At 32.4% G+C, this 11923-nt stretch overlaps 1 protein-coding gene across 1 annotated transcript; it reads left to right on the top strand.

Annotated features, from left to right (window-relative positions):
• Window positions 1–2366: 2366 nt before the first annotated feature.
• LOC131148906 (uncharacterized) lies at window positions 2367–10823 on the top strand. The gene is made up of 10 exons (XM_058098870.1): window positions 2367–2628; window positions 2957–3010; window positions 7130–7246; window positions 7871–8320; window positions 8528–8976; window positions 9291–9390; window positions 9581–9640; window positions 9823–9912; window positions 10014–10124; window positions 10353–10823. The coding sequence occupies exons 1-10, from the start codon at window positions 2611–2613 to the stop codon at window positions 10659–10661; spliced, it is 1758 nt and encodes a 585-aa protein (XP_057954853.1). The 5' UTR covers window positions 2367–2610; the 3' UTR covers window positions 10662–10823.
• The last annotated feature ends 1100 nt before the right edge of the window (window positions 10824–11923 follow it).

Genomic DNA, 11923 nt, shown 5'->3' with positions numbered 1-11923 from the left:
TATGAAATGTTAAAGTTATGAACATGAACAAATATGAATGGTTGAATAATGATAGGCAGAATAATGGAGATTATTATAAGGATTAATATGTGCAAAAATCTCGAATTTGATCAAGTGGAAATTGTCTGTGACTCTGCTTTGTTGGTTCAATGGATTAATTATAGGAACTATTCGGTTTGGAACTTATGGGAATTGTGGGAAGAGCTTGTGTTAACATTGAGAGGCATACATTACAAAGTGGAACATGTTTATAGGGAGGCGAATCAAAGTGCGGATTTTTTTGTGAAGTAGGGTGAATCTGGTATATCTCGATCATATAGTTGCTAGGATGAGCTTCCACAGTAAGTCAAGAGAATGATTCGATTGGATTTGTTGGGATTTCCTTCCTTACGCTCTAAATGCTTTGTACTGGTGTTTGTGAAAATTGTAGTGCTTGTATTAGCAGATTCTAGCGTATATCTATGTGGACTAACTAATGTACAAGTAAAATGAGTTGTAGTACGAATGAATGGAATGAAAATGAAATAAAACGGAAATGTGAATGAAATGGATATGAAATGTGAAATATAAATGATGTAAAATGTAAAAGGTTATGTAAAGTGAAATGCTATGAAATGTTAAAGTTATGAATATGAACAATATAAATGGTTGAATAATGATAGGCAGAATAATGGAGATTATTATAGGGATTAATATGTGCAAAGATCTCGGATTTAATCAAGTGGAAATTGTCTATGACTCTGCTTTGTTGGTTCAATGGATTAATTATGGGAATTTTTTGGTTTGGAACTTATGGGAATTGTGGGAAGAGCTTGTGTTGTCATTGAGAGGCATATATTACAAAATAGAACATGTTTTCAGGGAGGCGAATCAAAGTGCGGATTTTTTTGTGAAGTAGGGTGAATCTAGTATATTTCGATCATATAGTTGTTAGGATGAGCTTCCACAGTAAGTTAGGGGAATGATTCAATTGGATTTGTTGGGATTTCCTTCCTTGCGCTCCTTATGCTTTGTGCTGGTGTTTATTCAGGTTGTAGTGCTTGGTTTATTCCTCAAGATCTTCCGGAGTTTTGTTTGTTTTCCACTTATAGGTTTTTAATTCTTATTTATTTGTTTGGTTGTTGGTCATTGGTTTATTAGTTTTGAATAAGTTGGTAACGTCAACTTTAGATTCTTGGGATTTGATTTTTTTTTTTTTTTCTCTAAGTCTCAAGGTTGGAACCACGGTATTCTTCAGTCATAAGTGAGGGGTTTTCTAATAAAGATAGGAGGTGCCGCCCTTTTTTTTTTTTTTTTAATCCAACAACCCAAACCATTAATATTATAATATATGACATCAACTAGATTTTTGTAATGTATATTGCTATATATAATATGTGGCAAAAGATGATGTTTTCTAGGGCTTGTAAAATGATGTAAAGTAATTTTAAAATTTCAAAACTCATAAAAATTTACATATTTGATTTTTAGGGTACTTATATATAAGAATAATTTTATAAAAAATTTTAAATCTTGAAAAAAAATCATGTCTTTATGCTAAATCTCAAGACTAACATTTTTTTTTCCTTAGTTTTATGATGTGAGATTGCACGAGTTTCCCATATAAAATATTGTAAAAATATTAGAATCATATATCTACAACTATTTATAACATCCATTAAAAGTGAATTGTGATTCTTTAGATGTTCACAGGTGGCCCTCTTTTTTGATATTTTGACTTTGTGATTGAGTTGAAAGCAAATCTATTCATTCGTGGAAAAATTCCTGATTTTAATTTATAACCATGCCTATTTGAATTGATTAATTCAATATCACAAACTTACTACAGGAGGCTTTTAACCTTTAATTTTTGGTAAGAGCAAAGAAGTTCATATGCAAGAATCATGAGTAATGTCATTCCTCATGGGCTCCTACCCATCACAAGCCCATATCACAAGAGGAGATAAGAGAGCACAGGTAATGCACACTAACCACCGAAGGAGGAAAAAAAAAATGAGGAAGCTCATACACTTTTTTTGATTTCCCAATAAGCAAATAAGACTAATCAATGATAGTTACTTGCCTCATACACCACTTCTTTTTTTAACTTTATCCTATATATTAATCGCGCCAATCTATCACTATCACCTCTCTCTCTCTCTCTCTCTCTCTCTCTCTCTCTCTGCTAAGGCGCCTACGACCCTTCAAAACTGCAATTGCAAGCTAAGATAGAACAAGGTAGAAGTGCCCTATTGGAATTGCATGATGCCCCACTCACAATCTTCCAGACGGTTGGATCATGAAAGCTCCTTCTCATCTTCTTCGGAACAATACCACTCCGCGATCCTTTTTCCCGACGACTACTCGGATATTTACGACGAGTCATCGTCGTCATTACCACCCACCGCCACCACCAGCACCTACCCTTTCCTCGCCTCCAACTCTCAACTTCATCCTCCTGCTCCTGCCTCCAGCACCGCCGCTTCTTTTTCCTTCTCCCACCCCCAACTCCATTACTACGATTCCCCGTTCGACTGCTTCAGCTCCCTCGTCTCCTCCTTGAGGCGCAAGTACTGGCGCTCCTCAAAGCTCTCTGTCCGCCACTTCTCTGCACCTTCCGATCATCCTCACATGGCGGCATTAGATGCTGTAAGCAGTTTCATTTCAACACCAACAATTAATCCAGCTCTTCATCGCCAAAATAAAAATTAAAAAACCCTTTAATTTAATTTCTTTACTTCCTATATGTCAGCTAGCTAGATCGATACTGCATGTCACCGAGTTCATTTGATTTGCAGGCTTTTAATTAGTTCAATTCTTCTTCTTCTTTTTTATCTTGGTTAATTTGATTACTTCCTGTCTATCCCCATTAATTTCCCCGTGAAATGTTCAAAGAATTTCGCATGCTTGCATGCATTTCACGTTGGTGATTACTCCACGTTTCTGTCTTAATTAAATTCTGTGGGCGTGATTGCAGAGGCGGAAGAAGGCTACAACTACGCAGCAAAAGAGAGGAGAACTTGAAGGAGAGGTATGAAATTAAACGTGTAACACTGAATTCTCTTCTTTCATTTGATTGTTTTTGGAATGCCTGAAACTTAATTAAGGCAGATAGCTGGGACATGTTGGTAGACAGCTTGAGCTTGACATGCATATAGGAGCATTGCTTAATTATGCGAGTGAATGTGACCAACAATTTTATTCTAAGGCGTCTTATTTTTGGAAATCTGATAAATATATACATATATTTAATATCATTTTCTTTTTTGGAAATTATAGATTTGACCAAACATTGGAATTTCATGCATGCTTAGCCATAAATTAGTATCTTTTATTTATGTGGGCATATTATTTTTTAAACTAAATTATCTCCATTATCTTGCCCTCATAAATGTCTTCTTTGTTATAGGATTAGTGTAAACTACTATGATATTTGTAATAATAATTTAATATAATACACAATAACTATTACTTGTGGTGTAATAAATAACACATTTTTAATACTTTATTTAGGGGTTATTTAGTGAAATTAAATTGAGAAATTAACTCCTTAGACTGAATAAGAAATATAAAATTAAAAAAATTACATTTACGATTTACATATTTTAATCATGTTTAGGTGTAACAATCTTGAATTCAGCTCCCATAAGGTATTGTCTACTTTCGCCCCAATGACCTCATGGATTTGTCCTATAAAAGGCATCTTACATAGTTGAAGTCAAAACCATCATTAATCCTTATAAGCCCAAGATCTCTCTAATACACATCCAATGTGGGACCATGACATGTTCTCCCGTCTAATCTCTGACGCCCTCGTCAGATTGATCTACACCTCTACTGCGTATTTACCCACGTGATAGTACGCCTAGGGTGACTCTAATCAAATGTAACAATTTTGAGTCAAATTCCGATGAGGTATTGTCTGCTTTGGCACATTGCTTTCACGGGTTTGTCTTATAAAAGGTGCCTCACCTAGTTAGAGTTCAAATCATCTTTATAAAACCCAAAATCTCCCTAGTACACATCCAATGTGTGATCATGACAAACTCTCCCATAAGATCTTAGATGCTCTCATTAGAGTGCCTTACACCTCTATATAGGATCCACCTATATGATAGTACCCCCATGGTGGCTCTAAAATGTAATGATTTTAGGCCAAAGCAGACAATATATACCTCATTGGAGTTTGGCCCAATTAAGATCGTTACATTTGGTATTATAACCACCCTCAGGGTACTATCATGTGGTTGGATTCTACACAAAAGTGTAAGTCACTCTGACGTGGGTGTTAGAAATTGGATGAGAGAGCCTAACACGGTCCCACATCAGATGTATATTAGGAAATTTTTGGGCCTATAAAGATGATTTAAACTCCAACTAGATAAGCTGCCTTTTGTAGGAAAAACTCATCAGTCTAGTGAGCAAAAGCAAACAATATCTCATGAGTTTGGCCCAAGACAATTGCACCAGGTCTTTTCTAATATAGATATAAGTTCACAATTTTATTTAGAGATTATTTTTTTCTAAACATTTATTATTATTTTTTATAAACATTTTTTAATGCTAAATTTTCTAACCTTTATTTAATGACTTGCTATATTACTAAAAAATATTTCTCATGAAAAATTTAAGAGGATTATAGTAAGTGAGAAATGTGTGGAAGAATAAATGAAATTGATGAATTTATTAATTTTTTGACCAATTGAGTGTTTAAATACTAAATCTTTTAAATTAAAAACATTATACTGCTTTTTATACCTGATTTAATTAAATTAAAAAATAATCAAAGGTTTGACTAGAATTTATACAATTGTCTAAATTTAATAAATAAAAAAAACATCTTTCATATATTAAAATAGAAATATATTACTATGAATTTAAAATTTAGATCAATATTTTTTTTAAAAAATTATTTAATATGTTAAAAGTTAATTATATCCCATGCATTACACAGATTTCTGTTAATAAAATACAAAGTGATATAATAATAATATTATTATTATTATTATTTTATGTTACAAAAATTCAAATTATATTATAATATATTGTGTAACTAATAAAACACTTTTGCAATTATACTAATAAAATGATATAGTCATGCACTTAATTAAATTTTACAACTTAAAATTAAAAATAATTTTATGGGTACCTTAATTTATTGAAAAGCTCAAAATCCAAGTTCTATAGAAGGCATGCCAAATGGCTAACTCACCTCACTTTGTAGAGATTTCTCATATTTAAATTCTTTCCTTTTTTAATGCAAATTCTATTGATTGACCATATTTGAATAAAGATAAATAAAGCATTCAAAAACTCACGTTAAAGGGATTAAACTTTTATTTTTACATTAAAAATTTTGTTGAATGTATTGGGCAACAACACTAGCTATCATTATGTTGTTGATTCAATTAATAGGAGATATTGTTTCCTTGAAATATAAATCATCCTTATATAATCAAATTTTCCTCATTTACAAATATAAATATCTATGATGACTACCAAGTATTAATGTTTGGATAACTATTAATAAATGTCTATTTAAAGGGTTCAAATATGATTTTTTAATATCGATATTACTATTATTACTATTATTATTGTTAAGCTATTGAACACTCGTAATAGTGCGTGCATAATATTATATATATATATATATATATATATATATATTAGTCTTATATAGCTTTTTAGTTCTCTATATTTTACTGTTGTCTATTTTGTAACTTAATTAAATTAATTTTTATGTCTCTAACATTTCTTCTTATTTTCCTATAAATTATTGTAATTTGTTAAAACAAGCGAATCTTTTGTGCAATTAAGTTCATCATCATTGGATCTTCTTGTAAATTCCAATAAAAAGTATCATTTGTTATGAGTATTAATATTTTTTCAAGACTTCACCTGAAATAGAAAAAAATATTTAAAAAATATATTCAAAATTATATTTTCCTATTTAGTTATTAAAAAAATATAAATATAAATATAATATAATAATAACCCAATGAATAAAATTGTTTTTAGACGCCATATCCTTTTATTTTTTAATCTTTAATCATATTTGAACAAATTTTCATTATATTATTTGATAAGAAAATAAAATATAATGAAATTTTAATTTCTTTCTTGCTAATTTTTTCTTGTCTTTTTTTAAACAAAAAGTTTAATTATAATTGAGTCTCGGCCCACAACCATCCACGGTGAAGTGGTAGCAAAATTAAAAGAAATAAAAGAACACAAAAAAAATTATAAGATTTGGTACTACACCTATATTGGCACTTGGCCTATATTGACGGGCAATCCGACAAGCTTATTATCAAGATATTGTGAAAAATAGAAGAAGAGAGTTTAAGACTCCTCTCCCTATAATTTGAAAAAGACATAAACTTTTCTTAATACAAATATATATATATATATATATATATATATATATATATATATATATATATATAAACGCTTTTGCAATTCACAATCTCGTAAACTTACACTCATATATAGGCAATGTTCACCTAATAAATAACCATGTCACAGTTGTCAAGATTATCCTAGAAATGACTTTGAAAACATTCTCTTTTATGCTTGAGAACCTAAGCTATACACATCACATAAGGATATACCTTATGTTGTAAAATCAGTTGCATGCCCTCCAAAGATATACCTTCACTTACAAACTAATTAATTAGCCTTAAAAATAAATTTGGCACGACAACTAAATATTTATGTGGCACACAAGGATCAAGTTCTCACACCCTTCTTCATTCTTTTTTATTTATTTTTTGATCAATTGTATTAGTTTAGTCACACCGCATGCATGGAACCAACCCAACACTAGGTGGACTGGGGATTTTCTTTGGGCAAAGGAAAGGAAAATGAATAAGCTGAAAATTTATTTATTATTATATTTTTTATAGCTGATATTAAGAGTAAAAATCTATTTAAATATAACTAAATATTAAAAAAAATTAAATATTAATGATACATATTTTTCTTTTTCTCAATTTGTTTGACAATCAAGGATGCATGAGAATATATATATATATATATATATATATATATATATATATATATATATATAGGCGACTTGGTGTTTTTTTAAGGCCAAGGATAATATTTTTTGTTAGTGAATAATCATTTTGATGAGTTATGTGCATTACAGATCTCCATTCTTCGAAAAATGCTTAAGCATGAAGAAAAGGTGCATGAAATTTTGGAGCTAGCACATGAAGGAAATAGTGCTTCTATCGTTTCTATCCCAAAAGATCTTCCTCCAAAGGTACTCTCCATTTTTCTCCCTTTTTCTGTTTTCTTTTTTTTTTCCTTTGTCTTGGGGCTTCAACTATCAACTACATATGTATATATAACCTCATATGAAAATCGTAAAATACCCTCATATAATAATAAAACTACTTTGCGACTCAAAGGTGTTGTATCAAACTACATAACAACCTTCAAATGGATAATCTTCTAAATATGAGTCACAACTTAAAAATTACAATCCAAAACTTTTAATATGAAAATCTCAAATACGCATTAAAAAACAAAGATTTAGTTTGAAATAAGGATTTTATTCCATATTAACGAATCCAAACATTGGCAATACTATGGTTGTGGATTGCAAATTGTTCCTCAATAACTCCAAAGCATTTCTCTACTTCGAACAAGGACATTAGGCTCCGAGATGAACCCTTCGAGAGTGCTTGGGGTTGTGGAGAGGGTTGGTTCGCCTCTGGATATTTATGATACAAATTTTGCACAAATAAAGTTTATAACATTAATGAAATCTTCTATACAATTGTGCATATGACAAAGCTCTTGATAGAGTTATCTATAGTTGAAGGTGAGATTTTGCACAAATAAAGTTTATAACATTAATGAAATTTTCCATACAATTGTGCAGATGAAAGAGCTCTTGATAGAGTTATCTATGGTTGAAGGTGAGATTGCTCGACTTGAAGGCCAAATAAGCCACCTCCAAGATGGCTTGAAGAAAGAACAGGAAATCACCAGGGAATCAAAATCCAAACAATGGAAACAAGGTTTTCTGAGTAGCCACAGTGGCTATTTTTCTGTTCCATCGGATCCACTACCCACAGCAGCCAAAGGGACAGTTCAAGAAAGGATGGGATTTGAGACCAAGGCATTGCATTTCATAAGCAAAGCTATCAAAGGAGATTACCATCTCAATGACTTCAGCACTAACGAGAAAATTGGGGGCTTGAGATCATTCCATGATAAGAAGGAAGACCATTTCCTGGGGGAAGCTGGATTTTCTAAGAAAATTCCAAGAAAAAGTGGGTTCTTGAAGCCAACCTCACCCTTACCAGATCCAAGACATCCAACACCAAGGGTAGGTGGTGATGCTTAGAAAACATAAAAGAAAGGAAAAGAAAATATATCAAGGAGTTTACTTGTTTGGTAATTGAAGAAAATGAGAAAGAAAACAATGAAAAAAAAATTTATTTTTCATACAAGTAACCTATAACTTTACTTAACCTTCAGGTATGTTGATTAATATTTTCTAAACTTCTCAAAATATATATTTTTTTTTTAACAGAGAGTGCGTAATGTGGACGTAGGTCTACCCTTAGTGGATCTCCAAATAAATTCTCCTTCTCGTTCAATTCCACCGCCAGATGAGGAAAGCATTCAAAAATGGCAACCAAACAAGCTCTCAGAGAGCATCATGAAGTGTTTGATGTTCATTTTTGTGAGACTAACTAGAACATCGAGAGCAATGGAGCTAGAGAGATCGAATCCCATTTCGAGGTCGTCTTTTTCTTCTTTGAGCTCAATAAGCTTCAGGGCAGACACTGCAAACTCCAAATCTAGCCTTATTTTACAGAAGGAAACAAGGCAGCAGGATCCCTATGGTATTTTTGAGCCAGAGGAGTCTATTCCTAGAGACATTGGTCCTTACAAGAACTTAATAATGTTCACAGCCAGCTCTTTAGACCCAAAATGCATCTCAAATTCTAGCTCTATTCCTTTATTAGAGAAGTTGAGGTATGTTACTATGCATTATATATTAAATACATTTTATTATTTTATGTTTCAATATGATGGTGCATGGGGCAATATTGGGCACTCGACTAAACATAACAACCCATCCCTCTACCCTTCTCCGCTTAAATACCAAAATCTTATCTTAGTTGAAAAGTCACAACTCTTAAAATCGAAGAGTTTGTCAACTTAGCCCCTTCTATACCTCTCCACTAAAGTACATTTTTTTTCCTCTTACAATGGTAATCTAGCTTGCACTGATCATGCATGAGATTTGGTTCTTGACTTTTTTTTTTGCATTTGTACATGGATTACAGGACCCTAATAAACAATCTCCAGAAGGTGGACTTGAGATTCTTGACTTTCCAACAGAAGCTAGCATTCTGGATCAACATGTACAATGCTTGCATTATGCATGTACATATATTAATTATGGGGAAATCTATTATTTTTTATTTCTAATTTAATTATATCCTATGTAGCCTGATGGACTTGTAATCTTGCACATACATTAGGATAACTGCAACATGCAAGAGCATCAGGATAGCATAAATATGTCAGTGATACCCTGATTTTGTGATTACTACTGATTAAATTCTTATTTCAGGGATTTCTCCACTATGGAGTGCCTTCAAGCCCTGAAAAATTGCTTAGACTGCTGAACAAGGTATATTATTTTTTAGACACTAAATGTTGAGATTAATGTCCCAATTTTGCATTTAAAATGACCATCTTCTCTGCGATGATCATCCCATTTTCTTATTGAACAATATATGGCATGTCCGAGCTATTCATTCGATAGTTAAAATCTTTCTATTGGGTATAACTAGTTTTAATCATTGAATGCAGGCAACCCTCAACATAGGAGGAAACATGATAAATGCACAAGCAATAGAGCATTTTATTTTAAGGAAACCAACATCTTCAATCATGAGGGAGGTAATTACATATGAATAGAACTAATTTGTTTGATAATCATCTTGTGATTTTTGTCACACTATGATAAAATATGATCTTATTGAAGGTTTTTATTTCCTTAGAATGGTGAAAAGGATGAAAAGGAAACAATCGTTCGCAACCTTTATGGCCTTGAGTCATTCGATGCCAATGTCACTTTTGCTCTGTGTTGTGGAACTCGATCTTCTCCAGCAGTAAGTCAAAAAATCTATCTCCTAGTTCCATCTTCATAGTAAGAAAATGGGAACATGCTTGATTTTGCAAAAGATTGAATCTTAAAAAACCCATTAAATTTTTATTTAACCTAGTGATCATTTACTCCAAACTAAAACATCAAAGTTCTAGACTATATTTTTGAAATGCTCTCTTGCATGATCAAATCAATTAAATCTCAAGTGACCAATATGTATTCTCATATATAGGTGAGAATATACACAGCTGAAAGTGTCGTAGCTGAGTTGGAGAAATCAAAGTTGGAATACATGCAAGCTTCCATTATTGTGACCAGCACAAAGAAGGTTGCATTTCCAGAGTTGCTCCTAGGAAACATGCTTGATTTTGCAGCAGACCTAGACTCATTAGTCAAGTGGGTTTGCCAGCAGCTGCCTACATCAGGGACACTGAGGAAATCCATGGTGGATTGCTTTAGGGGACAGCCCCATGCCAAGCTATCCAACGTCGTCGAGAAAATATCATATGAGTTTGAGTTTCAGTATTTGTTAGCAATATAGGTTCATTATAAAGAAATAAGTGGACAATTGGGTTAGAAAGGGATAAATTGTTTGTATAATTGTTGATTTTGAGTTTGAGTATATGTCAAGATTTTATGTATATAATTTTAGCATGAAAATTGCATTATTGTTGAAGATTTTTTGAAATAAAGCTTCAGTTTTGGAAAAGGAAAGAAGAAGTGAGATTTGTCTCATATAGAAAATGAAAAGAAGTTCTAGTTTCATATATACATGAACATTTTATACCTTTTCAATTTGTTCTAGTTTCATATATACATGAACATTTTATACCTTTTCAATTTTGAAATGAAGTTGAGTCCTCACATCGGTTCAACACCATAAGGATGCATCATCAAGGTGCGGCACATGCATTAGGTAATTTACAAATACACATTGGTGTAATTGAGAAACTAACATATGCTAATTCCCTAACTATTGTGCAAATCAATGCGCAATGGAAAATCGAATCACACAATGCAATAACCAACGATGAAATATACAGAAAAATACAATCATGCAGGTTATATGAAAGCAATAAAACAATTGACATGAAAAATTACGTTATTTGGCAATGCTTACATCCATGGGAGCAAACAGCTGTGAATTTTTACTATCTTATGTCCAAAGACATAGAGTTACAACACACAACAAGTATATAAAACCCTCCCAGAGGCTTTCCCCCTGAAACCCAACCTATTCAATTTCCCAGTTCAAAATTCAAAAACCAGCGCTGTGTAACCGAGCAAAACTGTCGAAGGTTTTAGACATACCGTCAATAGCTTAATACTGAGACCAAAGAGTAGATATAATAGTACTGCAAATCCGTCAATTGTTTCTTCTGCACCTGACTAAAATCATCGATGGTTTCAGGAAAACTGTCGCTAGTTTCTTCCTACAAGCAAACTTCTCTTATTTTCACTATGTTTTCTTTGTACATGCATTCCACTCAATATATAAGCCACGTATTGCAACGACCTCCACCTTGGCGAATATAAACCCCGTAGGATAAAAATGAAAACATAACCCGTAGCTCCACCTGGGACAATAGGTTGGGATCGCCTCCCATCTAGCAACTAAAGGCATTAAGCAAGTCCAAGCAATGGTTGAATTTATCCGTGATTACAAGATTTGTCAATAGATATGTTGCATTCTTAGAAGTGTAAAATTTCTCAAGCAAGAGTTCACTAGAAAAAACCAACTCTCGGATCTTGTGGAACCTCGTATCTATGTGCTTGGCTCTCGCATGATACAATTTGTTTTGA

The sequence above is a fragment of the Malania oleifera genome, chromosome 2, assembly GCF_029873635.1.
Source record: "Malania oleifera isolate guangnan ecotype guangnan chromosome 2, ASM2987363v1, whole genome shotgun sequence".
Lineage (NCBI taxonomy): Eukaryota > Viridiplantae > Streptophyta > Magnoliopsida > Santalales > Ximeniaceae > Malania > Malania oleifera.
This window is presented reverse-complemented; position numbering and strand designations above follow the sequence as displayed.

What these genes read in the sequence shown, in the direction of transcription:
- LOC131148906 (XM_058098870.1), top strand. An exon ending in CAAGACATCCAACACCAAGG is followed by an intron (nt 8,321 to 8,527) that starts GTAGGTGGTGAT and finishes TTTTTTTAACAG; the next exon opens with AGAGTGCGTAATGTGGACGT. An exon ending in CATCTTCAATCATGAGGGAG is followed by an intron (nt 9,913 to 10,013) that starts GTAATTACATAT and finishes TTATTTCCTTAG; the next exon opens with AATGGTGAAAAGGATGAAAA.